The 25000-nt window shown below is 56.0% G+C and overlaps 7 protein-coding genes across 7 annotated transcripts in view; 1 reads left to right on the top strand and 6 right to left on the bottom strand.

Moving 5' to 3' along the window:
• PTSG_02589 (uncharacterized protein) overlaps positions 1-3072 on the bottom strand; it is a 4645-nt gene extending 1573 nt beyond the window's left edge. Inside the window, exons 1-2 of the mRNA XM_004996030.1 lie at positions 2511-3072; positions 1-2193 (exon numbers count right to left, since the gene is read on the bottom strand). The exon at positions 1-2193 is cut by the window's left edge and continues 92 nt beyond it. Coding sequence (XP_004996087.1) covers positions 1-2193; positions 2511-3042 — 2725 coding nt within the window. The 5' untranslated portion in view covers positions 3043-3072. The remainder of the gene's footprint in view (positions 2194-2510) is intronic.
• A 215-nt stretch (positions 3073-3287) lies between these two features.
• Positions 3288-4146, bottom strand: PTSG_02588 (glycosyltransferase 28 domain containing 1). Its single transcript, XM_004996029.1, has 2 exons — positions 4029-4146; positions 3288-3867 (listed from the first exon to the last, which is right to left on the bottom strand). The coding sequence occupies exons 1-2, from the start codon at positions 4107-4109 to the stop codon at positions 3334-3336; spliced, it is 615 nt and encodes a 204-aa protein (XP_004996086.1). The 5' UTR covers positions 4110-4146; the 3' UTR covers positions 3288-3333.
• Positions 4147-4201: 55 nt separating this feature from the next.
• On the bottom strand, positions 4202-10227 carry PTSG_02587 (uncharacterized protein; the record flags this gene model as incomplete). Its single annotated transcript, XM_004996028.1, has 19 exons — positions 4202-4446; positions 4570-4622; positions 4846-4886; positions 5035-5087; positions 5266-5389; positions 5611-5705; positions 5926-5984; positions 6139-6488; positions 6656-6732; positions 6849-6926; positions 7120-7204; positions 7434-7478; positions 7620-7657; positions 7894-7995; positions 8145-8247; positions 8486-8619; positions 9004-9495; positions 9718-9870; positions 10120-10227. 19 exons carry the CDS (start codon positions 10225-10227, stop codon positions 4405-4407), a joined length of 2232 nt encoding a protein of 743 aa, XP_004996085.1. The 3' UTR covers positions 4202-4404.
• Positions 10228-10280: 53 nt separating this feature from the next.
• Positions 10281-14714, bottom strand: PTSG_02586 (reggie 1b). Its single transcript, XM_004996027.1, has 12 exons — positions 14524-14714; positions 14235-14316; positions 13789-14008; positions 13420-13540; positions 12921-13063; positions 12572-12661; positions 12228-12365; positions 11940-12020; positions 11704-11775; positions 11331-11468; positions 10866-11015; positions 10281-10561 (listed from the first exon to the last, which is right to left on the bottom strand). Exons 1-12 carry the CDS (start codon positions 14570-14572, stop codon positions 10529-10531), a joined length of 1317 nt encoding a protein of 438 aa, XP_004996084.1. The 5' UTR covers positions 14573-14714; the 3' UTR covers positions 10281-10528.
• Positions 14715-15030: 316 nt separating this feature from the next.
• Positions 15031-18991, bottom strand: PTSG_02585 (uncharacterized protein). The gene is made up of 4 exons (XM_004996026.1): positions 18878-18991; positions 16205-18712; positions 15461-15832; positions 15031-15202 (listed from the first exon to the last, which is right to left on the bottom strand). The coding sequence occupies exons 1-4, from the start codon at positions 18962-18964 to the stop codon at positions 15101-15103; spliced, it is 3069 nt and encodes a 1022-aa protein (XP_004996083.1). The 5' UTR covers positions 18965-18991; the 3' UTR covers positions 15031-15100.
• A 199-nt stretch (positions 18992-19190) lies between these two features.
• Positions 19191-22555, bottom strand: PTSG_02584 (uncharacterized protein). Its single transcript, XM_004996025.1, has 11 exons — positions 22419-22555; positions 22063-22135; positions 21774-21880; positions 21456-21584; positions 21098-21168; positions 20774-20920; positions 20427-20574; positions 20096-20170; positions 19772-19935; positions 19443-19589; positions 19191-19272 (listed from the first exon to the last, which is right to left on the bottom strand). Exons 1-11 carry the CDS (start codon positions 22506-22508, stop codon positions 19230-19232), a joined length of 1194 nt encoding a protein of 397 aa, XP_004996082.1. The 5' UTR covers positions 22509-22555; the 3' UTR covers positions 19191-19229.
• Positions 22556-23709: 1154 nt separating this feature from the next.
• The window catches only part of PTSG_11894 (uncharacterized protein), a 5513-nt gene continuing 4222 nt past the window's right edge, over positions 23710-25000 (top strand). Inside the window, exons 1-4 of the mRNA XM_004996024.1 lie at positions 23710-24058; positions 24256-24307; positions 24491-24571; positions 24733-24752. Of these exons, the coding sequence (XP_004996081.1) occupies positions 24048-24058; positions 24256-24307; positions 24491-24571; positions 24733-24752 (164 nt within the window). The 5' untranslated portion in view covers positions 23710-24047. The remainder of the gene's footprint in view (positions 24059-24255; positions 24308-24490; positions 24572-24732; positions 24753-25000) is intronic.

The following is a 25000-nucleotide window of genomic DNA, read 5'->3' as shown; positions in this document are numbered from 1 at the left end:
GATGATGGTGATGATGATGATCAAGGGGATGGTGGGCGCAGTTACTGGCATCGCCGCTGCTGCTTGCTGCGCGTTGGTTCTCCCTGGCATCGTGTGGACGACCGTCATACGAGATGATGTGACGCGACACATTCACGTCGCTGCCACCGCCGCTGGGGACGCTTGAAGGCGAGTGGTGCTGCCGTTCGCTGATGCTGCGGTGATGGTGATGGAGAGGGTGGTGCATGTGGATGGAATCCTGGTTGCCCGAGATGTGAAGTGGTGGCGCGTGTGTTCTCGTGTGTCTCGTGGAAACTGCAGCCACACCATTGCCAGCGATACCAGTACCAGTGCGACCAAACCGACTACCATCACCTCCATCACCTCCATCACCTCCATCGTGGCGGTGGCGGAATTGCCAGCGATCGCGACCACCAGTACCGCGGCCATCAAGATGAGCATCTTCCTCCTCGTCGTCATCGTCGTCATCGCCTTCGTTGTCCTCCTCGTCGTCGCTGCGCACGGAGACGCCGAGCAGCCTGTCCACCAGCGCATTCAGATCCCGCTCGCTCATTCGCTGAACGGTGTGTGGCGTCCGGCTCTCTCCTGTTGCTGTCGCTTTAGTTGTTCCTGCTGTTGCTGTCCGGCCAACTTGTTGCGGCAGCAATGATGGCTGCTGCTGCTGCTGCTGTTGTTGTTGTTGTTGTTGTTGTTGTTGTTGTTGTTGTTGTTGTTGTTGTTGTTGTTGTTGTTGTTGTTGTTGTTGTTGTTGTTGTTGATAGTGGTGCGTGCCAGCCGCATACACGTCCTCCACCGCAGCAGCATCGGCGTCGTCTGCCAGCGCGTGTGAAATGAATCGAATCGACTCCTCCAAAAACGCCTCCAGCGCACTCGACCGGACGGGTTGTCCGCCACCGTCCATGCGCCGCAGTGAATCCTGTGCACATGCGCGGTCGCCTTCAACTGTGCGCGCAGGGGCATCTGCCATGGTGTCCATGTCAACCTGCACCCCACACGTCATTGTCTGCCTGTCCGCACGGTCACTCCCCTCCTCCTCCTCCGTCACACCATACCCAAGCCCTTCAGCCGCAAACATCTGCTGTTGCTGCTGTTGCTGCTGTCGTTGCTGCATCTGCTGCTGCCGCTTTCGCTGCTGTCGTTGCGGCTGTGACGGGGGCTGTTGTTGGTGATGTGGTGGCTGGTACGGTCTGTGTGCGCGAGTGTTGCTGTGCTGAGTTGATGTTCGTGCGGGCGTTCCGCCTGTTGTCCTTGTGACTCCTCTCGTGTCTCCTCTGATGGACGCTGTGGGTGTCACCGTTCGTGTGCGCATTCCCGTGCTCATCACGCCATCGTCATCACCACCACCGCCTGCGTAGCCTCCATCATAGCCATCATCACCACTGACGCGCGCATACCCGGTGGCCGCCGTGCGCAGCGATAATGGCACGTGGCCATGATGCCCTCGCTCCTGTCGCTGATGCTGATGGTGAGGACGGCTGCGATGTGCTCTGTTCAGCAGTGCAAGGCCACGCTCCGTTGCTGCCGCCAACACTGCGCCATCATTGCCATCACCATCGACATCATCGTCATCGACACGGTGGTTGACACCCTCGATCGCACCGCCGTGCTGTCGGTGAACATGCCACGGTCGGTGACGTGGGACCTGAGGTCTGGTACGGCTGCGGTCTGCCTGTTGTCTCGGTTGCTGATGCTGCTGCTGCTGCTGGTGGTGGTGCTGCTGGTGGTGGTGGTGCTGGAGGTGATGGCCTTGCTGTCTGGCGTGGTGGTGTTGGATCGCCCGTTCCTGTCGCACGCGCAGTCGTAGCCGTTGCGACGCCGTGAGTGGAGCAGCAGCGCCCTTGCTTCCCTTTGCAACAGGGCGTGCTGGATGGTGACCCGTGGGTGCCGCCGTCGTTCGCGTTGTTGGTGTCGGTGTTGTTGCTGTTGGCACGGCAGGAGTTGCACCAGTTGGTGGGCGGTGTGACGGCTGGCGTGGGATCATGTGCGTTGGTTTTGCCCTGACCCCCTGCGTTCGCGGTTGCTTCTTCGCGGTGTTCTTCTTCTGCTGCTGTCTTGTGTTCTTCTTCACCTTACCCTTCTTGGAACCGGCGCCCGTCGCCTTTCGACGCTGTTGCTGCTGTTGTGGGTGTGTTGGCGACTGCAGCTGCAGGGCAAGCTTCTCCTGGAACCGGGCCACGGCACTCGGTTGTTCGTCTGGAGCGCATACGATGCTGGGTGTGAGCAAGTGGCAACCAGAGGAACGCGGGGAGAAGACGACGGCTGGGGCAGTCGGGGAGGAGAAGAGTGGGATAGACACGGAAACAGATGCAGAGATTGAGGTGGTTGGGTGGGGGGGGGGCAGAGGCACGGGAAGAAGGGACACAGAGAGAGGACACGGGGAGCCGTTATCCACGCACGCACACAAACACACACACACACACGCACACACACACACACACACACACACACACACACACACACACACACACACACACACACACACACACACACACACACACACACATGTGTACCTGCTTCATCATCCTTGGCAAAGAAGCGGTCGTTCCATGGAGGGTTGGTGTGCTTCGGTGGTGGCTTGGACCGTCGCATGGATGCGCGGGCAGGGCGTCGTCGTTGCGGCGGTTGTGTTCGCCGTCGAGATGGGCCACGCACACCACCACCACCACCAGCAGCAGCGTCAGGGTAGTGGTGATACTTATCCTGGTGCTGCTGGTGGCGGGGGTGGCTACTTGGGCCTGCCACGAGCCCTGCTTGCTCCCCGCCTTCGTCCAACATCACCACCACGCGTTCACTGCGCGCTGGCGGCGGTGGCGATGGCGACACTGGCCTGCCCGGCTGCGGCTGTTGTGTGCGCTTGACTCCCCTTGTCACACCGCTTCCTCCTCCTCCTCCTCCTGTTTCTTCTTCGCGGCCACCAGAGTGCTGTGGTGCCTGCATCTGCGGATAAGCATCCACGGTTACGCTGTACTCCCCGTCATCCCAGCCATGGCTCGGCGTGCGTGCCGTCTCCGGATGGATACGCAGGTCCAGCTGCTCCAGCATCAGTGGTGTTAGTGGTTTGCTGTAACGGTCCAAGATGGGGGAATGGTTTGTTGCAATGCTGTGCTTGATTGAGTTCGTCTATTGCTTGCTTATGTGAAAAAGAGAGGGATGCAAGCGAGCACAGGCCCAACAGAGCGCGGGAGAGGGTGGGGGAGAGGGGAAGTACACAGAGACAGACAGACAGACAGACAGACAGACAGACAGACAGACAGACAGACAGACAGACAGACAGACAGACAGACAGACAGACAGACAGACAGACAGACAGAGAGCACTGGCACACCGAGCGAGTCAGGTGAGGAAGAAGAGGGTGTGTGCGAGGGCAAACGCCAAGACAGCGGCAACCAGGAAGAGTGCTATGCTTGGTCTGCCGCGGCCCTGTGCAGAGCGAAGCGCATCGGCCCTGCGAGCCTCCAGTACGCCCGCGATGTGGTTGAGGACGGCGCGGTCGTCCTCGCCGCCGTGATACCGTGCAAACGATCGCGCGGGCAAGCCCGCGAGGGTGTGGAGCAAGGTGTCGCACGTACACGCGTCCAGGTGGTTCAACGCCTTCATCTTGAAGGCAAGCTCAGTCTGGTGGTTGCTCATTAGCCTGTCGTTGACCACGACGACCATCTTCTTGCCAGCACCCAGCGCCTCGAGGATGGTGCCTGCGCCGGCGTGGCCTATGACCACGTCTGCGGCTGCCAAGTCATTGGCAATGCTCGCCTTGTAGTCGTACGTCTCCACCTCCACCCCAGCCCTCTTCGCTACAGGCGGCACGCGCGGCGCCTTTGCTGTCCCATACTGCACCGTCAGCCGCCGGCACCCAAGCCTCGCTAACGCCTGCACCGCGTGGTGCCAGCAAGGAACGGGAGCAGATCGCAGTGTGAGTTGAGGCAAGGGGTGGCTGGGGCAATTGCTTGGGTGTTGGGACAGGAGCGCACAGGCATTGTGTCGTCGACGCACATGCGCACGCACACATGGCATGGTCACGGCACGCTCACCTGCAGGGTTGCTTCTGTGGTCACAAGCTGTGTCAGCTCATCAAACTGCGTTGAGCCGACAGTCACAAACACACTCTGCATCTCCACGGATGTTGGTGGTGGTGATGGATGAATGGGGATGGAGGGAGAATGGCAAACCCTGCTTCGTGTTGCAATGCTCGCTTGCTTGCTTGCTTGATTGCTGCGTTTACTCCGTCTCCCTCTTCTCTCCCTTTGCTAGCTAGCTACCACGCCACTTGCGTTTCCTTATCGCTTCCCATATCCACAAGCAACAGCACCAACGAGCGACCGGCCAGCGGTCCACAACGTGAGATACATGGGGCAGTGCTGCAACACAACAGCACGTTGCCACAACAGCTGTCTCAATTACGTCGCGTCAGTCAAACGTGAGCTGTGTGGCAAACACAGACAGTTGTCGCTGTTGTAACAGGTGGAGAGAAGGGAGAGGCTGGTGTGAGTTGGCTTGAAGGAGCGAGGGCAGGAACAACAACAGCAATCACAACAGACATCACACAACAACAGCGACAAATGATGGGCGCACCTTCCCTTCGCGGTTGGTGTACGCTTCAATGCACATGTCCACGGTTGGCTTGTCTGCAGCACACGAAGAGAACATGTGAGCAGCGCACAGAGGAAGCCGTAGGCATGCAGGTGGGTATAGAAGTTGTGGCCAACGTGCGTGTGTGGGTGCGTGCGCGTGTGTGTGTGGGGGGGGGGGGGGCGTGTGTCCGTGTGTGTATGTGTGTGTGGGCATGTGTATGTGTGTGTGTGTGTGTGTGTGTGTGTCAGCACCACATGTCATGTGTGGGTTGCTCACCGGATGCCAGCTGCTGCAATAGCTGCATCACCTCCTCGCGCCTGCAGTTGAACACGCAGAACAAGAGTATGAGCAGAACGGACTCAGACGCACGTGCAACAAAGCCCTCAAACCTTCCACACACACACACACACACACACACATCTAACGAATACGTGTTCACAGGAATACATGTCCGCGTGCACATACACTTTAGTGTCGCGGTTGAAAGCTTCGGCATCTGCTCCGAGCAGGAACGTCGTCTGTGAAGCAATGTGGCAGAGGATGCGTACACGCGAGTTTGTGTGTTTGCGAACGTGTTTGTGAGCGAATGTGTTTGCGAATGCGAGAGTGTGTTTGTGTGACAGGCGGACACGCAGACACAGACACCCACACACACAGACGGTAACAACAAGAAGCGAGCTGCGAGGTCGGCAGCACCGCGTGATCGCCGTAGAGGAGGACGCTGGTCATGACGGTCGGGTCGTGCACCAGCAGCGTCAGCGCCCATTGGTGCCGCACGTGCACACCAGACCCGCAGCCCGCACACGTCGACGACGCGCAGCTGAAGGGGCGTGAATGTGTGTGTGTGTGTGTGTGTGTGTGTGTGTGTGTGTGTGTGTGTGTGTGTGTGTGTGTGTGTGTGTGTGTGTGTGCGTGCGTGCTGGTGAGCACGTTAAACGGATACGGGAGGCGACACAAAGTAAAGGCGAAACACACAACACACACAACACACGCAACACACACAACACGCACGCACGCATAGCTGTTGACACATGCGCATACCTTCGATTGCACTGTGCACAAACGCGCTGTGTGATTTCGCTGATGTCCGCTGGTCGATACGCGTGCACTTTGCACGAACAGCGACCCATCGTGGGCTGCAGGGAAGCAAGAGAGAAGGAGAGAGAGAAGGAGAGAGAGAGAGAGAGGTTAAGGCGAAGAATAACGGCAAGGAGCGTGCGTGCGTGTGTGTGTGCTTGTGTGATGCGTATGTGTGTGTGTGTGTGTGTGTGTGTGCGTGCGTAGGTGAAGAAAGAGGGCACAAGACACGACGATGGTACGTGTGCAGGGCATGCACAGGACATTCATGAAACGCACCGCTGTTGTTTGCATGAGCTGTTTGAGGGTTGTCTTCGGCAGGTGCGATGGGCACACCGCTGTACACAGCGCACACGTGAGTGATTGCAGAGGACTGAAGCAGCGAACGTGTGTGTGTATGTGTGCGTGTGTGTGTGTGTGTGTGACTGTGTGTGTGTGTGTGTGTGTGTGACTGTGTGTGTGTGTGTGCGAATCTAGATGACGAGTGCGCACCGGTTGTGAGTCGCCCGCGTTTTGCCCGTTTGCGGGATGATGATGATGATGATGATGATGATGATGATGATGATGATGATGATGATGATGATGATATGGCAGGTCCTGTTCTTGCTGCTGCTGCTGCTGATGATGATGATGGTGATGGCCTGCTGTTCGCTTCACTTGCACTGCTTCTGAACTGGGGGCGGGGAACGCCTCCAAACGTCACCCGCTTTCCGCCCGTCGCCGTGGTTCGCGCCGATGCTGCTGCTGTGGTCGCTGTCGCTGCAGTCGTGCTTGTGGCGGGTGTTGCTGTTGTCGCTGCCTGTTGTACGGTTGCATCACGGCCAGACACCTGGCTCAGCTTCCTGTCAGGAGACATGATGACAGCAAGCATCGATTACAACAACTGCGATGGCGGTGATGCTTTCAGTACAGCTGTCGAGAGCACCCATCTCATCACATCTCAAACGCACACGCACACACGCACACACACACACACACACACACACCGCCACCACGCCAGCATGTGCACCTGAGCAGCAGCTGTGCGTCTGCGTCGCTCTCATCCAACTTGACAATGTCCCCGGCACGCGAGCGGACAGTGTACACCTGAACATCGCAGGGGTGATGGCAGCTGTGATGAAGACAAACACACATTCACACACGCAATGCACACAATGCACACACGCATACACCAATCACACAATAAAACAACACACACGCACCAGCCTTCCGTGCTGGAGCGAGACGCCGGCGCGATTGCATTTGATGATGTCATTCGGGCGGAGGCGCAACGCGGATTGCTGGACACACACACATGACGCAAGAAAGGGAACGTTAGAACGCATGCACTGACACAGCCACTCATGTGCACACGTGTGTGTGTGTGTGTGTGTGTGTGTGTGTGTGTGTGTGTGTGTGTGTGTGTGTGTGTGTGTGTGTGTGTGTGTGTGTGTGTGTGTGTGTGTGTATGCATGTGCGGATGTTTGGGCCCACCTCGACTTGGGTATCGAGGGAAAGTTCGATGCATCTGCTAGTGACGGCGCTGGGAACATTGGGAAGATACAGCGAGTGGGATGGGCTGCACGTGCAGTGCATTACATGTATATGGTGTGTGCGTGCGTGTTCATGCACATGGTGTGCGTGCGTGTTCATGTACATGGTGTGTGTGTGTGCAATGTTGAGGACAGCGATCACGTGCATGCAGGCAAAAATAACCAGGAAGGTTGTGCAGGCGCAAGCTAGCATAAGCAAACCACAACACGATACAATACAATACAGCACCGCAGCGGGCGTGAGCACGGGCTTACAGGGCAGCCTGTGGTGGCTGGCTCCCGTCCCACACAATCAACATCCTAATGCACACAAGCACACACACACACATGTGAGACACAGCATAGAAGCGAGAGTGTGTGCAGATGAGTGAAAGAACAAACCAGCAATGGGCAGCAATGTGCAGCAATGTCAGCAAACAGTACTGTGTGTCAGCGACTTACGCTCTCTTGGTGGGCGTTGAAGGCAGCACGCACAGCACCTGGACACGTGCAGCAAAGGCATGCACAGACATGTGGTTACACGTATTGCGTTTCGTGCGTGAACGGACTGCAGCTGCTACAGTGACAGAACCACGCGCACGCAGAGACGGATACGGAGAGGCATACATTTACATGCACGTGCACACACGTACATGCTCACAGGAATACACAGGCGTTCACGCGTCCACACGTTCACAGCACATCAACACTTCCCCCCCCCCGAGCAGGCCCTGACCTGAACGATGATGTCGTAGAAGCCCTCGCTCGTCGTCTCGGAGAGCAGCTGGTGCCGCTGGATGGACGTCTGCGCCAGCGCCCACGACCGCAACCGACGCAGCTGGTGGTGATGGTGGTGGTGGTTGGTTCGTGTTGGAGTGTGTTCGTGTGTTGATGAGGGAGAGAGACTCAAACTCCACACCACGCTTAACCGCACGTTGACAACCCCGTACCTCTTTCCCGCCAACCCAAACACACGCACGTACGTACCATGGCCTTGTCTGCGTCTGTGAAGGTGAAGGATTTGCTGGAGTGCGCATATGGGGCGAGGGGCATGGCCGGCTGCCCGTGGAACAGCACGAACGAATCGCGTCTGCACCGGTAGCAGTAGTAGTAGTAGTGGTGGTGATGATTGGTCGGGGGTGGTGTGATAATGTATGTAAGGTGTAGGATGGTTGGATTCAAACATAAAACGAGCAAACAGATGGAGAGATGAGATGCACACACACACACACATGCACACAGGTGGAGAGGAGACATACAGAAACACACACACATCAAGACACACACACACACATGTACACACACACACACACCCTTCTCTCACTGACTTCTTTGGGTTGAAGTTTGCGACCCCCTGCGGCGAGCCGCTGTACACCTGCAGTTTCAGTCCGTGCACGCGGATGACATCGCCGACGCGCTGAATTGGCGGCAGCAGCGACCGCTCCCGCGCAAACAGATTCATCTGGCGCCAGTGGTACCGGATCAAAGGAGACGGGGTATCGTGGATGAGAGCAGTGATGTGGTGTGACAACGGAAGAACATGGTGCCCTTCTGTCCACACACACACACACACACACACACACACACACACACACACACACACACACACACACACACACACACACACACACACACACACACACACACAACACGCGCACGCACACACACACACACACACGCACGCACACACACACACACGCACACGCACACACACGCGCACATGCACACACGCACACACACACACGCACACACACGCACATGCACACACGCACACACACACCACTGCACAACAAAGCTGCACGCAACAAACAACATGCACCCATGTTCGCGTGCGCGCCAGTTCAACCTTGAGCCCATCGCTGTCCAGCTGCCAGGAGCTGTCGGAAATCGTGACGGACATCATAAAGTCGTTTCGCGTTTTCTGCGGCGTGCGGAAGTACGTGACAACACCGTAGATGTTGATGATACCGCGCTGGTGCGCCTGCTTTGCCGCCATATCTGTCGTGATGTACGTGTATGCCCGCCGCTGTGCGCCACTGCTTGCTGTGCCGTTGCCGGTTCCTGTTGTCGCTGACGCAGCAGAGGTGGACGCTGTAGCGGGTGCACCTGCTGTAGCTGCTGTGGCTGTACCCGCGCTTGCTTGGCTACGTGGGCGAGGGCCGCGTGTGGGAGCAGTCCAGGGCTTGCCAGGCTCGATGGTGGTGCGGCCATCAGCCAAAGCCGGGCTGATGACAGAGACGACGGTGCCCAGCTTGGCTGAGCAAACGAGCTCCACAGGGTAGTCTGAGTCCTCGTCTCGCACAGCTTGCACCTTGACACGGTGCAGTAGCAGATGATCCTGCGCGTCGCATGCGTGGGTGGTGGATGACAGTGGGTGACAGTGTGTGAACGTGGGCATGAGTATTTGTGTGTGTGTGTGTGTGCATGTATGTGTGTGTGTGCATGTGTCAACCTGTGTGCGTGTGCATGTGCGTACAAATCTCTCTGCGCACATGCGTGTTCAAGTACAAGACATGAGCGGTATGTTTTCCATGTGTGTGCGTGTGCGTGTATGTGCCACCTTCTTCTTGAGGAATGGCGCGAGTTGCTTTGCCAGTTTGCCTTGGAAAAAGACGTTCATGTCGTTAAAGTCGTTGGTGCCAGTGTCTCGAATCGTCACCTTGAACTCTGGCGCCGTACTGTCTTGCAGCTGATAGCACAGCGACACCACACCCTGCAAGCTCAAACACAAACAGACAATCAAATACACGCAGATGCAGACGCACACCCGCGCACACACACCCGCACACACACACACACACACGCACACGCACACGCACACGCACACGCACACGCACACGCACACGCACACGCAGATAAATAGATGGCATCAGAGAAGGAGCGCCTTGAGTCATAGTACAGTGCAAGAACCGTCCACCACATCGCCAAATCAACGCACAGTGACGTTCACACTTGGTTTCACCTTGACATAGCCTTGTGGGCGAGCAACGCTTGCTGCCAAGTCTTCGAGCGCCAACGTTCGCTCCCCTGCTGCTGTTGCGGCAGCAACAGTCGTGGCGGTGGTTGACATGGTGCACCTCAAACAACTCGCTGTTGTGGTTTGTTGCCTTCTTCTTCCACTCGTTTGAGCGTTACGGAAGATTTACTGAAATCATACATGGAAATCTACATGCGCGAACAGAAAAAGGAAAGAGAAGAAGCAGTGCCGCGTGTTGTTGTGTGCGGGCTTGTGTGTGGGCTTGTGTGTGACACTGTGACATGATGTGAACAGGGTTGTGAACAAGCAAGGAAGCAAACTAGCAAGCAAAGCAAGCGTGCAGTGATGTGATGTGGTGGGACAGAGGTGATTGCGCACCATCGCATCATCAGCATCAGACGCTTGAGCTGGCCATGTTGCGCATGGTCTGGTGGAGGATATGTGGGAGGTGAGGAATTGCGGTGAGTACAGCAAGGCAACAAGAGCACAATACAGACATCATACAAGATATAGATGAGAGCAGAAGAAAGCACAGCACACACTTTCTCTATCTCCCTATCGCACTCACAGTCACACATACACACAGTCACAGAAAGAGAGAGAGAGAGACACACACACAGTCACACACACACACAGTCACATACACACACGCACACACACACACACACACACACACACACACACACACACACACACACACACACACACACACACACAAACAAACAACTCACGTCCTTGAGGTCGACACCGGTGAGGGCCTGGACGGCGGGGGGCAGCTGGCTGACGAGCTTGGAGACCTGCCCAGCAACGCCCTCAGAGTCCCCGCTCAGCACAACAATCTCCTTGGTCTTGCCGAGCGGCGCAGCAACCTCAGCAGCGAGCTGACGGGCAGGGAAGTGTGTGTGGGGGCAAGTGTGTGTGTGTGTGTGTGGGGGGGCAAGTGTGTGTGTGGGGGGGGGGGGTTGTGAGGTGGGGTGAGGTGAGGTGGGGTGAGTGAGGGTTAACGTAAGACGTTTAGGACGGCGGTTGTTGAATGAATGCCGAAAGGGCGAAAGAGGACAAACGTGAGACAAAGCAACAGCAAGAGCACCACAGCATGTGTGTGTGTACATCTGTGTAATGGACAGGCCTGACACAACAACAGCAGCGTTATGAAACCAACACCGCGCACGGCACGACGGCGTGTTGCGGCGGACCTTTGGCAGGGCGTCGAGCACGAGGCTGGCCTTGGCCTGCTTGTCGTACTTGGAGAAGGCCTCGGCGCGGGCGGCCATGGCAGAGGCGCGTGCTTCACCAACAGCCTTGATCGAGAACGCATCCGCAGCACCAACCGCCTGATGTTGGGAATTTTTTTTTTTGGGTGGGGGGGTTCGAGCGAGGTGGGAAGGTGTGGTGAGAAAAGCAGGATGAAGGGAAGACGTGTGGGGACAAGTTGTTGCGAGGGGTTACGCTACATGACACACCAGCACAACCAGTTGTGTGATCGTGCAACCTATGCAGCAACACGTGACAACTGGCACACGACACCAGGAGCCACAGCAATGGGCAACAAGAGGCAAGTGCACGCACCTTGATGCCTTCGGCTTCACCCTGTGCCTCGTACACCTGCTTGGTGCGCGCTGCCTCGGCAAGCGTCTCAACCTGTGGCAGCGTGGTGGTGGCGGTAATGACAGTGAGGGGCGGTGGGGAGGTGGGAGCAACCACAAGGAAGAAGAACAGCAGTGGCGTATGTGTCGCGTATGTGTGTGTGTGTGTGTGTGTGTGTGTGTGTGCATGATGTGTGATAAGATGTGGTGTGAGCGGACCTTGAAGCGCTCGGCCTCTGCGGGGCGGTTGACTTTGGCCACAAGCTCCTTCTCAGTACGCAGCACCTCTTGTTGCTCCACCTGCGACGGGGAGGGCGTGACGCAATGGATGGAAGAGTTGAATAAAGGGATGGTGAAAGATGATGGTGAAAGAATGTACACCGCAACGACGACTGAAACGAGCACGCGCATGCACACACGCATGGCAAAACAAAACAAAACCAAGCAACACCCCCCCCCCGAACTCCTTCATCGTCTTCAGCGCATCACACGTGCAAGAGGGCGCACCTCAATCTGGCGGCGGCGTTCGACGACCTCAATCTCGACCTGTTCGGCGCGAATGTCCTGCTGGCACTTGGCGGCCTGCAGTGTGTATGCAAGGTCCGCCTCTGCGCGCGCCTTGTTCACCTCCTCGTCGTACACGGCCTGCCGTCACGCGAAAAATGAGATCGTGTGGCGTTGTGATCGTGTGTGTGTGCGTGTGTGCGTGTGATTGTGTATGTGTGATTCTGTGTGTGTGTGTGTGTGTGTGTGTGTGTGTGTGGTCACAGAAAGAGCACGATGCAGCGAACCAGCGACACGTGGCAATCGCAAATACACACACACAACTGCACAAGAACGGTCAACTGCACCTTTGCTGTCTCGTAGGCGCGGCGGGCGTTTGCAATGGCCGTCTTGGCAGAGTTGGCCTTCTCCTGGTGCGCGCGCTCTGCCTCTGCTTCCTGCACTCGTCGGAGAGGGGGAAAGAAAGGGTATTGGGGCGAGGGAGGGAAGGAGAGGGGTATTTGTGGCAATGAGGTGATGTTTGGCAGAGGCGGCAAGATGTCATACAGCAAGCGTGCTCGCTGCAACGCAGCACACACACACACATGCAAGAAAACAGGCAAGCAAACAGGCAAGCAAGCACATATTCGCGCAAGCACACACACACACACACACACACACACACACACACACACACACACACACACACAAACGCACGGCAATGCCGGAGTCACGCTGGGCCTCAGCCTCGCCAATGTCGGCATCACGCATGACGTTGGCCGTCTGCGTCTTGCCGAGCGAGTCGAGATACTCGAGGCTGTCGTACACGTCCTTGATCGTGAAGCTCAGGATGTCAAGCCCTGCATAAGATCAAGGGGAGGAAGTGGGTTAGGCGGGGTGAGAGATGTGTGAAAACACAGAGCAAGCACTTGTTTCAAGGAAAGAGTGTCATACACGTACACATACACACACACGATCACATACACGATCACACACACAAACACACGATCACACACACAAACACACGATCACACACACAAACACACGATCACACACACAAACACACGATCACACACACAAACACACGATCACACACACGATCACACACACACACACACGATCACACACACACACACAAACACACGATCACACACACGATCACACACACACACACACAAACACACACATGCACACAAACATACACACAGAGTCGCACCCATCTTTGCCAGGTCGGGCTTGGCGGTTTCGCGCACGAGGTTTGCAAACTTCTCGCGGTCCTTGTAGATGTCCTCGACGGTAAGCGTACCCAGGATGGCGCGAAGGTGACCCTCGAGGGTCTGGTGGATGGCACGTTGTCGGTGGTGGTTGTGGAAAGGGAGGGACACGATTAGCATTGCCACTCGCACAGTCACTCATCAGTTTGCATGGATGAACAACCCGCACGTGAACCACACGCACACACACACACACACGTGAATGTAGACACAAGCACAACAAACACCAACACGAATCAAACAAATGTACAGTCAAATCCACACATGACACGCACACACACACACACACACACAACATTCAAGGTGCACACCTGCAGGATGGTATCGCGGATCTCCGAGGGCGACTTGCCAAGGAACTGCTCGAGGGCTTTGCGCAGGAAGGTGTCTCGATCTTCCCCGCCTTCATTCCCGGATAGCGAATTCTCCGCCATTACCATCACTTGCGCTACTGCTGTTACAGTGACAGCCACACCGTGCAGCGTCTCCACGTCCTCACAGCGCGGCAGCAGCGTCATCACGTTCAGTGAGAGCCTGCAAGATGCAACACGAGAACGCATGAAACAGGGTGGAAGTGAACACGACGAAAGGCGTGCGAGACAACGGCAAAGAGCGCAGACATGCTATGGCATCAAGTGAGGGAGGGAAGTCAAGTTCTGGCATCACACACACACACACACACCACGCACGGACACACACACTTTTGCACGAATACAACACCACGAACCAAACGCAATTGTCACCAACCCAATAAACTCACGATTGCACGTCCGTGCAAAACCACCATGCCCAAGCACAGCCACCGATGATGGTCTTCTTGTTCGTGGCATTGCAGCAGCCACCTAATCAGACAAGCGAAGCCAAGCAACAGGCGAAGACCAAAGAGCACACAATGAGATGGTGAATCACATCACATAAAACACTTGCGCAAACGCCACCACAACACTCTTTTCAGCATGACATCAGTGCACTGCACCACTACCACCGACGATTCAACCTCCCTTCGCTGCACCGCACACACACACACACACACACACACACACACACACCTGACACGACCATGACTTGGTCTGGGCCGACGACGTGAACGTTTCCCATGGTTGCTGTTTGCTCGACGTGCTAACTGATGGCAGGTTGGAAAAGGGGTGGATGACACACGGGCGGATATGGAGCAAGGCCACAAAGCAACAAACAAGCAAGCAAAGTGCAGAGGAAAGCGGCAGTGGGCGGTGACACAAGTCGCAATAAATCGTGATGTTTCTTTCTATTTTTCTGCGGCAAAAAAAAACGATATCCAACGAAGGGATTTCAACTGGGCACTTTCAACTTATTTGTGGTGTGTGTGTGTGTCTGTGTGTGTGTGTGTGTCTGTGTGTGTGTGTGTGTGTGTGTGTGTGTGTCTGTGAGTGTGTCTGTGTGTGTGTGTGTGTGTGTGTGTGTGTCTGTGAGTGTGTGTGTGTGTGTGTGTGTGTGAGTCTGTGAGTCTGTGTCTGTGTGCCTGTGGTTTTGTCTCACATCCATTTCCTCCCACACACTCACTCACTCACACGCTCTCTCTTCCCCCCCCCCCACACACGCTCTATCTGGTCACTCTCTCTCACGGATGTGTCACATCGTGTGCTTGCGTCAGCTGCTGCCCTGTTGACTTCGATAGGCCTCGCCCAACAACTTCATGAGATTTCCATGTGGCACGCCAGGATGCCTCTGCTTGAACGCCTTCATGTTCTCCTGCAATTGTGTGTGTTTGTGTGTGTGCGTGTGTGTGAATGCACGTTGCAGCAGCGGACACGTGAGGATGAGTCACCACCCATCACATTGCTCATCACGTTGCACCGCCAAAGTCATCCATAGCAGCACAACAGTTCAACGATACCACATACGCAGCACACGCAGCACACACACACACACACACACACGCAGCACACACACACACACACACATACACACACACACACAACACACACACACACGCACACATGTACACACCTTGACGAAGAGAGCGAACTTGTTTGGGGCGCGCTTCTTGCGTGGCGTGCCGTCTGCCTTGAGCTGGGGCAGGAGCTGCAGCGTGCCCATACACCGCCCGCACCGCTGGCGCTCCACGTTGATGGACTTGGAGTGCCGGCCATACACATGCCCACACCATGCCGTCGTGCACTGGTACTGGTACTTGAACTGGATGTCGTACGAGTGGCACGTCGTGATGTTGAGCGAAGGAAACGCCTGCATCACCTGCGCCGCATATGCCTTGAAGGCCGCGCCATGCGGAGGCTTGCACACGCCCTTCAACAACCACGCAGCCACGTGGCACATCTCGTGCGCCAGCGTGTTTTGCAATCGCTCGTCGTCATCAATCACCTGGCACATGCCAACAAAGGACAAAAGCAATGGTAAGACATGGAAATGTCACAAGCAAGGTAGTCGACAAGAACAAGGCAGTAACGATGACGATTACAAACAAACAAACAACCAGGGCGCAACTGATATTTAGCCACGGATGCTTGCACACACACACACACACACACACACACACACACGCGCGCACACACATACACACACGCACACGCACCCACACACACACACACACACACACACAAACGCGCACACAAACACATACTCGCACACGCACACACGCACACATATACACACACAAGCACACGCACACATACACATACACAAACACACATACACAAAAACACCCACACACGCACGCCAAAACAAGACACTTGCCTTCGTGGAGAGCTCGATAAAGGCGAAATGGAGCCCTGCCCTGCGCTGAAGAATGGCGCGACCAGCGGTGGTGTTGAGCGTCTTCTTCCACTCAATCCGCAAGTCGTGGGGAAGCGCGTTGCGAAAGCCCTTTTGATTGTACAGGGCATACAGCTCTCGCGCACGCTCCTCGCGTCGCTGTGAGAACCGCACCCGCCCCTTGCGTGCGGTCTTGCACGTGCTGCGCTGCTTGTTGCGCGGCGTCAAGGGCGTGTCGGTGAGGCGCTTGCCACTGCCGTCGCGCCGGCGCGGTGTCAGGTCAACCCATGACGGGATCTTGCGCTCGGGCGTGTGAAACTGAAACCCGGTGTCGGGCGAGTCGCCACAACTGCTTCGACTGCTGCGGCTGCCGCTGTTGCTGTCCGTGGTCCCATAACTCTTGTCCGCACGACCGTGGCTGTCGTCCTTAATTGTGCTGATGTCAAGTTGCCCAAACCGCTTGAGCAGACGTGTCCCCAACGCCTCAACTTCGCTATCGTCACTGCCATCACTGCCATCACTCTCTTCCTCATAATCATCATCTGACTTGCGGCTTGACCCATGCACATACCCGCCTTCTTTTTCTTCCTTACTCTCATCCTCCTTCTCATCTTCCTCCTCATCCTCCTCATCGTCATCAAGCTCAACATCTGCCTCGTCATCCTCGTCACTGGAGACAATCAGCACTGTCTTGAATGCCGATGTTGTCGTTGCTGTTGTCGTTGCTGTTGTTGCTGTTGCTGTTGCTACTGCCGTCGCGGTGGGGCGCGCCCGAATGACAAGTGGACTGCCATCAACAGAGCTGGGTGGTGTCGTGACATGCGGCGAAAATCCCTTTGCCTCAATGTCTTTTGTTGTGGTGGCTGCCGACACAACATGACCATGTCGTGTGCTTTCGTCATCATCGCTGCCTTGATCGTCGTCGCTTGAGAGAACCATCTTTGGTGGCAGGCGGCTGTGCAGCTGCAATTCGTCAGCACCGTCTGCTTCGTCCTGAAAGCTGTCGGTACGACGACGCATCCGTGAAGTTGACGGTGACGGTGATGATGAAGGCGGTGGTGCGTATGATCCACGGGAATGCGCGTGTTCTCGTGTGCGTCTGTGCGTGCGCGTTGGCATTGGCGATGGCGTCCATTCATCATCGGCCTCAGCGTTGTCAAAGCTGCTGTCAGCTCGCGAAGTGCTGAACTGGCTGCGCCGACCAACATCACGCATCGCTGCATCGCCATGTGCATACTCTTCCTCATACTCAGCACCATCTTCATCATTCTCATCATGGCTACACTCATCACCATCCGCATCATCATCTGCATACTCGTCGTCATCGTCCTCGTCATCGTCATCCGTGAACTCCTTGTCATCGCCATCACTGCGGCCCTGCTGGCCCCTGGAAACGACAAAATCAGCATCCGAGTCGCCTGCGCTGTCGCCTCCATCACTCTCCATCTCCAAGAACGAGTCCTCCTGGTAGCAGTTGTCGTTGCCGCTGTGCAGCTCATCATCATCAGTGTCGCGCGTCTCCGCCAAGTCCTCGGCATCCGCCATCGCCAACCGACTGCTGTTGCCGCTCGTGTTCACCTCCGCATCACTATCGAACTTGTCAATCTCCTCGGCCTGACTGTCGTGGCCACAACCAAAGTCGTCATCTTCATCACCATCACCGTTGCCATGATCGTCGCCCACACCACTGCCGCGGGCGTGCTGGCGCACACGCACCTCCTGCCACGTCGATGTTGCCTGCAGCTTTCTGTGTTTCCTTTGGTGTGAGCGTGGCTGCGGCTGTGGGCGAGTCGATGGTTGTGTGGTTGCTGAGGATGCAGGTGCCGTGTCTTGTCCGTTGTGCTGCTGTTCACGAGCCCTGCGCTGTGACCGTGTGTTCCTCAGTGGACAGATGGGGCTGGTGCCGACCTCAAGCTCGCTCAACGCATCCTGGAAGCTCTCTTCTTCATCGCTGTCTTCTTGCCTGCCATCATCCTCGTTTTCGGTTCCATGTTCACCACTGCTTGCCCCTTCTTGCCCCTCTTCCTCGCCGCTGTCTTCCTCTTCTTCTTCTGCCTCCTCTTCCTCCTCGTCATACAATTCGTCTTCGGCCCCCTCCTCCTCCTCCTCCTCCTCCTCTTCTTCTTCTTCTTCTTCTTCTTCTTCTTCTTCTTCTTCTTCTTCCTCTTCCTCGTCTTCTTCGCCGTCAATGTCAAAGTCGCTGTCCCTTTCTGCATTTGGAGACGTTGGGCTCTGCCAGCCGTCCTCCATCCTCAGCTGCTCAAGCTCTTCCTGGCGCACGTGCACAAAGTGGCTGCGGCGACGCAGGCGTGATCGCAGGTCCCTTCCGCCAACTGCCGAGCTTCTCCTTCTCGGCTGAGTCAAGTGTTTGTTGTGGGCCTCTTTCGGCCCCACGTCCGCACCATTACCAGTGACTCCGTTTTCCTTGTCGCTACAACTGCTGGCTCCCCGCACATGCGTGGGTTTGCCTGATGCCGTATCCCGGGCCAGCTGCAAGTGCAACAATGAGTGTGTGTGCGTGTGTGTGAGTGTGGTAAACACAGGGTTGATGTGGGTGCCGACAAGCTGAATGAAAGCGCGCACACGCACACATACACACAACATACACACATACACACATACACACAACTGCGATTCCCATAGCCCACCACCGACCTGGGTGAGCGCCGCCTGGATGCTGGCATACTTGCTCCAGCCAAAGCGCTCGCACGCCTCCCGAAACACCTCCACAACGTCCGCCATCTCCCACACCAATTTCAAATTTTTCGCGCACTGGTTTTATGAATAACATAAACGAAAATCAGCAAACACAGGCAGTGCAAAGGACACACAAACAAGGCAGACGAGCGGAGGGAGTGGGTTGTTTCGTTGACAGTGCGCACACACACACACACACACACACACACACACACACACACACACACACACACACACACACACACACACACACACACACACACACACACACACACACACACACACACACACACACACGTGCGCGCGCGCATCAAACGAGCCTGTACTTGTATTGCTGGCGCTTCTGCATGCAGCTGTGTGGTTGTGGATGGCAGGATGGTGTGAGCGTATTGAGGTGTAGCGTATCACACCGAGCGGCACACGACACGTGATATGACACACGAACAAACCAGAACGTGTGCACACACAAACGCACGCACGTACACACACACACGCACGCACGCGCGCGCGCGTCCCCACTTACGCGTTGTCGACATTGAGCGTGTTTGTCTTGCACTTGACGTCCTCCTCCAGCTCGAGGGCGGTGCGACGCAGCGAGAGAAGCGCCTTCTCCGCTGAATCCTTCTGTGCTTGCAGGTCACCCATGGCAGCCTGAACCTCTTGCACCTCCCTGTGGGTTGTATGTGTGTGTGAACAGTGAACGAGGGAGCGGAACGCACGGGTGTGAGCTACAAAACGAACCCAACGGCACAGGACTGTGACACATACACACGCACACACACGCACATGCAAAAACTGAACCACCCACTACCGACACTCCAGCATGCAAGCATGTACGCATGCGGCGGGCACCTGCTGAGTGTGGCCTGGGCCGGGTCCTTGACGAGCTCGTGGCCGGGGCGCAGTGTTCGCTTCTGCCGGCGCGTCTGCGCGAGCTGCAACGTCGGCACCTTGTCGTCAATGGACGCGTTCAAGTCCTCCGTCAGCCGCTCCATCGACTCAATCTCAAGCCGCGTCTGGGTTTGGGGGGGGGGGGGTGATTGAGGGGGCATTGTGATGGTGGGTGTGATTTCCGATGTGAGGTGTGGTGATGTGGATTGGTATGCTGTTCACATGATATCAAGGGTTGTGTCGGTACGCAAAGGAATTGAGAAGTGTGGCATTCAATCCCCACACCTTGTCGAGATTGTTCTCTGTGTCGGCGAGGGCGTCCTTGCACTCTCCAATGCGGCGGTTGAACGCGTCCTCAACCTGTAGATGGACGCAGATGGACGCAATCACAACAAACACGACAACACACACACACACAGACGTGAATAAATAAACACAAAAAGAGCAGCAAACGTCATGAGCGATTGCGGTTACAGGCCACACGCAAATATAAACACACAAGTTCACACACGCGCATGCAGGCATTCACAGCTACCGCCTCGCCCCTTTCACACACACACACACACACACACACACATGCACGCAAACACACACGCACGCACACACACACACACACCTTGTTTGCCTGCTGGGTGAGGCGATCGCTTGCGCTCTGCAGAAGATCCTCGATGTCTTCCCTCAGGTTTCGCGCGTTGATGCGCTCCTGCTCTGCCTGGTCGAGGTTGTGCTGCGTGTTCACGTCCCAGTCGCTTGGATCAATGCCGCTGCGTAGCAACATAGGTATTCGCGGGAAAAAAAAGGAGGAGAAAAAGAAGGAAGGTCAAGCAGGTGAGAACGAGGGCAAGCACACTCATCGCAACATGTGTGCTCGCGCAATACGTGTGCTGGCGATTGCGGCACGCTGACACGCTGACGTGCAAGGGCACACAACCGACGAAGCAAGCAAGCATCCAGCGCACTCACTCATCGTCTTGAAGGTTGATGCCGTCGAGCTGCTGTGTGATTGTGTTTGAGGAGCGGTCGAGCGAGCGGCACTCCGCGTCGATGCTCACCGCCGCGTCCTTCGCCTCAAGATCCTTCTCCAGCGAGTACTTTGCAGCACGCAGCAGCCTGAACAGCGAACGAACACGTACGTGTGTGTGCGTGTGTGTGTGTGTGTGTGTGTGTGTCCAGTGATGGCAGTGTAATATGCAATGTACATGCGTGTTGATGGCAGTGCAAACGCGCCTGTGGAACCCAAGTCAACGTCGACAACAACAACAGCAGCAACACCACCACTGTCATTACCTGAGCTGCTCCTTCGCGTCCTCCATCGCCTCTGTCAGCAGTCGCTCCACATCAGACAGCAACTTGGCCTCCTGCACAACATCAACACCAACACACACAGGTGTAGGTGAGTACGCGTGTATCTTGAGACCACGTTGAACGTGTCTGGAAGCGCATGTTCCCACCACATCAAGCACCCAACCATCAGCGCACACACGCACACACACGCACACACACGCACACACACGCACACATACACACACATACACGCACGCACACACGCGCACGCACACGCACACGCACACACATACACGCACGCACACACACGCACGAACATACGCACACACACACACACACACACACGCACGCACGCACGCACGTGATCGAGCTCTGCGTCTACTTCGTCATCAACGAGATCAATCCCATATCGCTGCGCGCGAAGGTCCTGGCACTCCTTGTTGATGTCCGTGGGTTCCGCTTTGGCAGCCCGCTCCTCCTCAACACGCTCCTGCACACCCGGCACACACGTGTTGAATTGGAGGGAGGGGAGTGGGATTGATGTGGCAATACATTGGTCAGGCATTCAAAGGTGAGCAAGTCGTACATCCGCAATCTACGCGCCCGCGTGTGGTACGCGTTTTGTGTGTCTGCGTACACATAACACACACACATACACACACACATAACGCGTACACACCTTGACGTTGTTGAGGAGGCCAATTTCGTCGAGAGTTTCCTCGATGCTGAGCTTGAGGTCGCGGCGCCGGTGCTCAACCCAGTCGATGCGCAGGTTCAGCTCATTCTCTGCCACAACACAAGCACACGAAGGAAGAGAGCAGGGGCAATGGCGGCATCATGAGTTGGCATGGACTGTGGTTCCGGTTTGGACGTGTGACAACATCGGCAACCGTGACGCAAAGAACGGTTTAAAGGAAGAATGTGTGTGTGTGTGTGTGTGTGTGTTGGTGGCTGCGGTACACTCGTACCGGTGTCGCGAGCAACACGCTGCACGCGCTGTGTCGTCTGCCGAGCAGTCTCCAATGCCTCTGCACGAATGCCCTAAGCGATGATGACCACAACCACACAAACACACGCCCAAACGCAGGGAGTCAAAAAAATATTCAATTCGATCCCTTGCACAAACGTCGCTGGCACAGCAACACCACAACACTGCTCAACACCACACCACAGCCACAACCGCAAAACACCTTCACGCCTCCCCTCCACAAGTTTCCCTTCACATGTCCCTCAACACACACACACACACACACACACACACACACACACACACACACACACACACACACACACACACACACACACACACACACACACAACTGACGTTTGAGAGGGAGCGGGTGGTGCGTGCGGTGGTGGTCACTTGGGAGCGGCGTGTTTGCCACTCCTCGGGGCGGTGCTTTGTCGCGGACATGGCGTGGCGACCTGATTTGTTTGGCTTGTTTGAGTTGGTGCGAAGCTGAGAAGGTGGAGCAGTTGTGGTTGCGCGCGTGTGTGAGGGGAATGAATGCAGCGAGAAACAAAACAGGCACGGCTGTGGTGACAACAGCGAGGCCACGGAGCGACAACCACCTCAACAACACCAACAACAACTACAACCACCTCAGCAACGCCAACACCACCAACAACAACGCATACGGCACAAGCGAGACACTTGACGCTTGCTTGTTGTCCCCCCTCACCACCACAGGCGGCAGTGCACTTCTTCTGCTTCATCTGTGGCACACACACCTTTGTTGCCAATGATACGATAAATGTATGAAAATACGGCGAATTATCCACAACACCCAAACACCCTCCTCTGCCTGCTGTCATGACTTTGGTATGGTGGTGTGGATGTGGTCTAGTGTGGTGTGGATGTGGTGTGGATGCATCCCGTGTTCATCTTGTACTGGCACTGTAAGCTTCACTTTCCGTCTTCTGTTATGGTAACGTATCCCCCTGTGCACCATGACACAAGCCGATACAAGTGGCGATGAGTCGTGCTGTTTATGTCAGTGTGTCGTGCTGTTGGGATCCCTCGCGTACTCCACCTCACAGCCCACTGTGTCAGATCAACACACGCACCTACGCACGCGTCGCTCCCTTCCCTCCACTCCAAAACCAAATCAAATGAGCTGCCCACAAGCACGCACAAGCACGCACAAGTACGCACACACGCACACGACAGTCCAACCGTCCAACGCCCACCACCAACTGGAAACCACCAACCGTTGTCCAGTCATTGGTAGCCTTTGCGGGGCACACATGTATGCTGTTCGCTGAGAAATACTGTCTGTGGTCGACCCGTACAAAGGGCAGGCACCCACAAACAGCCAGCCAGTCCTAGCCCAGAAGCACGAGCCACACTCCGTGGCTGTCTTGCTGTCCTTCTCTTCGTGGTTGACCACCGCGCTCTTTCCCTTTCTCTCGTCCTCTCTCTTCCCCTCCTCCTCCTCCCTTCTATGTATCCCCAACGCACACACATACACACACACACCAACAACACTACACAAGTCAGAAAGCCAGCCACCAATCCAAAGAGCCAAAGCAGAAGCAACGCCGCCAATTCGCATCTCAAAGCAGAAGCCAAAGTGAAGCAACCAACCAACCAACCACACCCATTCTCTCCTCTCCTTTCTCCTGTCGTTGTGCCGCCAAATTTTCCCCACAACCAAGAAGAAGACACGCCACACAACAACACCACCACCCCGAACCACCCACCACTCCAGCGACGCGTGCACACGCGTGGCAGCAGGCACACACACGCACACACGCACACACACACACACTCACACGCACACACGCACACACACACACGCACACACACACACCCCTCTTGTTCATTGCGCGTGCAGGGGACGCGCAAGGGTCGACAGCCATCGCAATAGCTGCTGTGGGGCAGCTGGCTTTGTCTGCATCAGTCACAAACAGTCACAGGGACCTGCTGTCTGTCCTCTGAACAGCCACACGAATGGAGAAAGGGTACAAGCAACGCTTGTGCTGCTGCCGTGCATGTGGTGCTTGCCACTGCTGCGAACAATGCTGGAGTCGGTGACCGTGGTGGTTGCTGGCGGTGCCCCACAACTCTTGTGTCCTCTCCTTTCCCTCTTTGTTCGCCTTGCACCACCAAGGCATCGCACGCATTCACACTCACTTTCCAACCTGCGCATCATCTACAGATGGCGGCTGGTGACGCTGGATGGAAAGCGCATGCGCATTTCCATCCAAGACGTAAGTCCACCTGCTTTCCCCCTTGTCACACAGCACACACATACACACATACACGTTACACACACAGTACACAACACACAGCAGCCACATCAAACACCAATTCAGCGCACCTGTCCTTCGTATACCCATCTCGACACCTCAAACACATCGCTGTGTGCTGGTTTGGTCTGCTCGCGTGCGCAGGGGAGACGCGCCAAGGACCCACGTGACCCCAATGCCACTTCAGCCACGCCAACACTGCGCAGCCTTCCGCAAAACCCCGAGGTTGTTGAAGGCGACATCTCACACGCCCCGCTTGCGTAACATGCTCTGCTCGTTTATACTCATGCACCCATACTTTGTCTTCGCTCACCCCACCTTTCCTCCCTACAACACCACACAACACCACAACTTCACTTCCGCCTTCTTCTTCTCCATCTTTATAGTATGCCACTCCAGAGATCAGGTCAGGCATGCACACATGCACACACATCATCCCACATGCTCAACAAAACCAGCAGCGACAAACCCACCACATGCACAGCTGGCAAAACAGCGTGTCCGGGAAACACAGCAAACCACTCTACCACGCTCTACCACAACACAACACACGAGCGTGCATCCACACACACACACCCACACACACACACACACACACACACACACACACACACACACACACACACACACACACACACACACACACACACACAC

This window comes from Salpingoeca rosetta (genome assembly GCF_000188695.1).
Source record: "Salpingoeca rosetta unplaced genomic scaffold supercont1.6, whole genome shotgun sequence".
NCBI lineage: Eukaryota > Choanoflagellata > Craspedida > Salpingoecidae > Salpingoeca > Salpingoeca rosetta.
The sequence above is the reverse complement of the archived record's forward strand: the minus strand, read 5'-3'. Positions and strand labels throughout refer to the sequence as shown.

What these genes read in the sequence shown, in the direction of transcription:
- PTSG_02588 (XM_004996029.1), bottom strand. Translation starts at nt 4,109, where the DNA reads ATGCAGAGTGTGTTTGTGACTGTCGGCTCAACGCAGTTTGATGAGCTG. An exon ending in CCACAGAAGCAACCCTGCAG is followed by an intron (nt 3,868 to 4,028) that starts GTGAGCGTGCCG and finishes CACGCGGTGCAG; the next exon opens with GCGTTAGCGAGGCTTGGGTG.
- PTSG_02586 (XM_004996027.1), bottom strand. Translation starts at nt 14,572, where the DNA reads ATGGGAAACGTTCACGTCGTCGGCCCAGACCAAGTCATGGTCGTGTCA. An exon ending in AGCGTGACTCCGGCATTGCC is followed by an intron (nt 12,662 to 12,920) that starts GTGCGTTTGTGT and finishes CGACGAGTGCAG; the next exon opens with GAAGCAGAGGCAGAGCGCGC. An exon ending in GTGAAGCCGAAGGCATCAAG is followed by an intron (nt 11,469 to 11,703) that starts GTGCGTGCACTT and finishes TCCCAACATCAG; the next exon opens with GCGGTTGGTGCTGCGGATGC.
- PTSG_02585 (XM_004996026.1), bottom strand. Translation starts at nt 18,964, where the DNA reads ATGGCGGACGTTGTGGAGGTGTTTCGGGAGGCGTGCGAGCGCTTTGGC. An exon ending in TCCAGGCGGCGCTCACCCAG is followed by an intron (nt 18,713 to 18,877) that starts GTCGGTGGTGGG and finishes TTGCACTTGCAG; the next exon opens with CTGGCCCGGGATACGGCATC. An exon ending in AGTTCGCTCTCTTCGTCAAG is followed by an intron (nt 15,203 to 15,460) that starts GTGTGTACATGT and finishes ACACAATTGCAG; the next exon opens with GAGAACATGAAGGCGTTCAA.
- PTSG_02584 (XM_004996025.1), bottom strand. Translation starts at nt 22,508, where the DNA reads ATGTCCGCGACAAAGCACCGCCCCGAGGAGTGGCAAACACGCCGCTCC. An exon ending in GACGCGAAGGAGCAGCTCAG is followed by an intron (nt 20,921 to 21,097) that starts GTAATGACAGTG and finishes TTCGCTGTTCAG; the next exon opens with GCTGCTGCGTGCTGCAAAGT. An exon ending in ACGCTCAATGTCGACAACGC is followed by an intron (nt 19,273 to 19,442) that starts GTAAGTGGGGAC and finishes ACAACCACACAG; the next exon opens with CTGCATGCAGAAGCGCCAGC.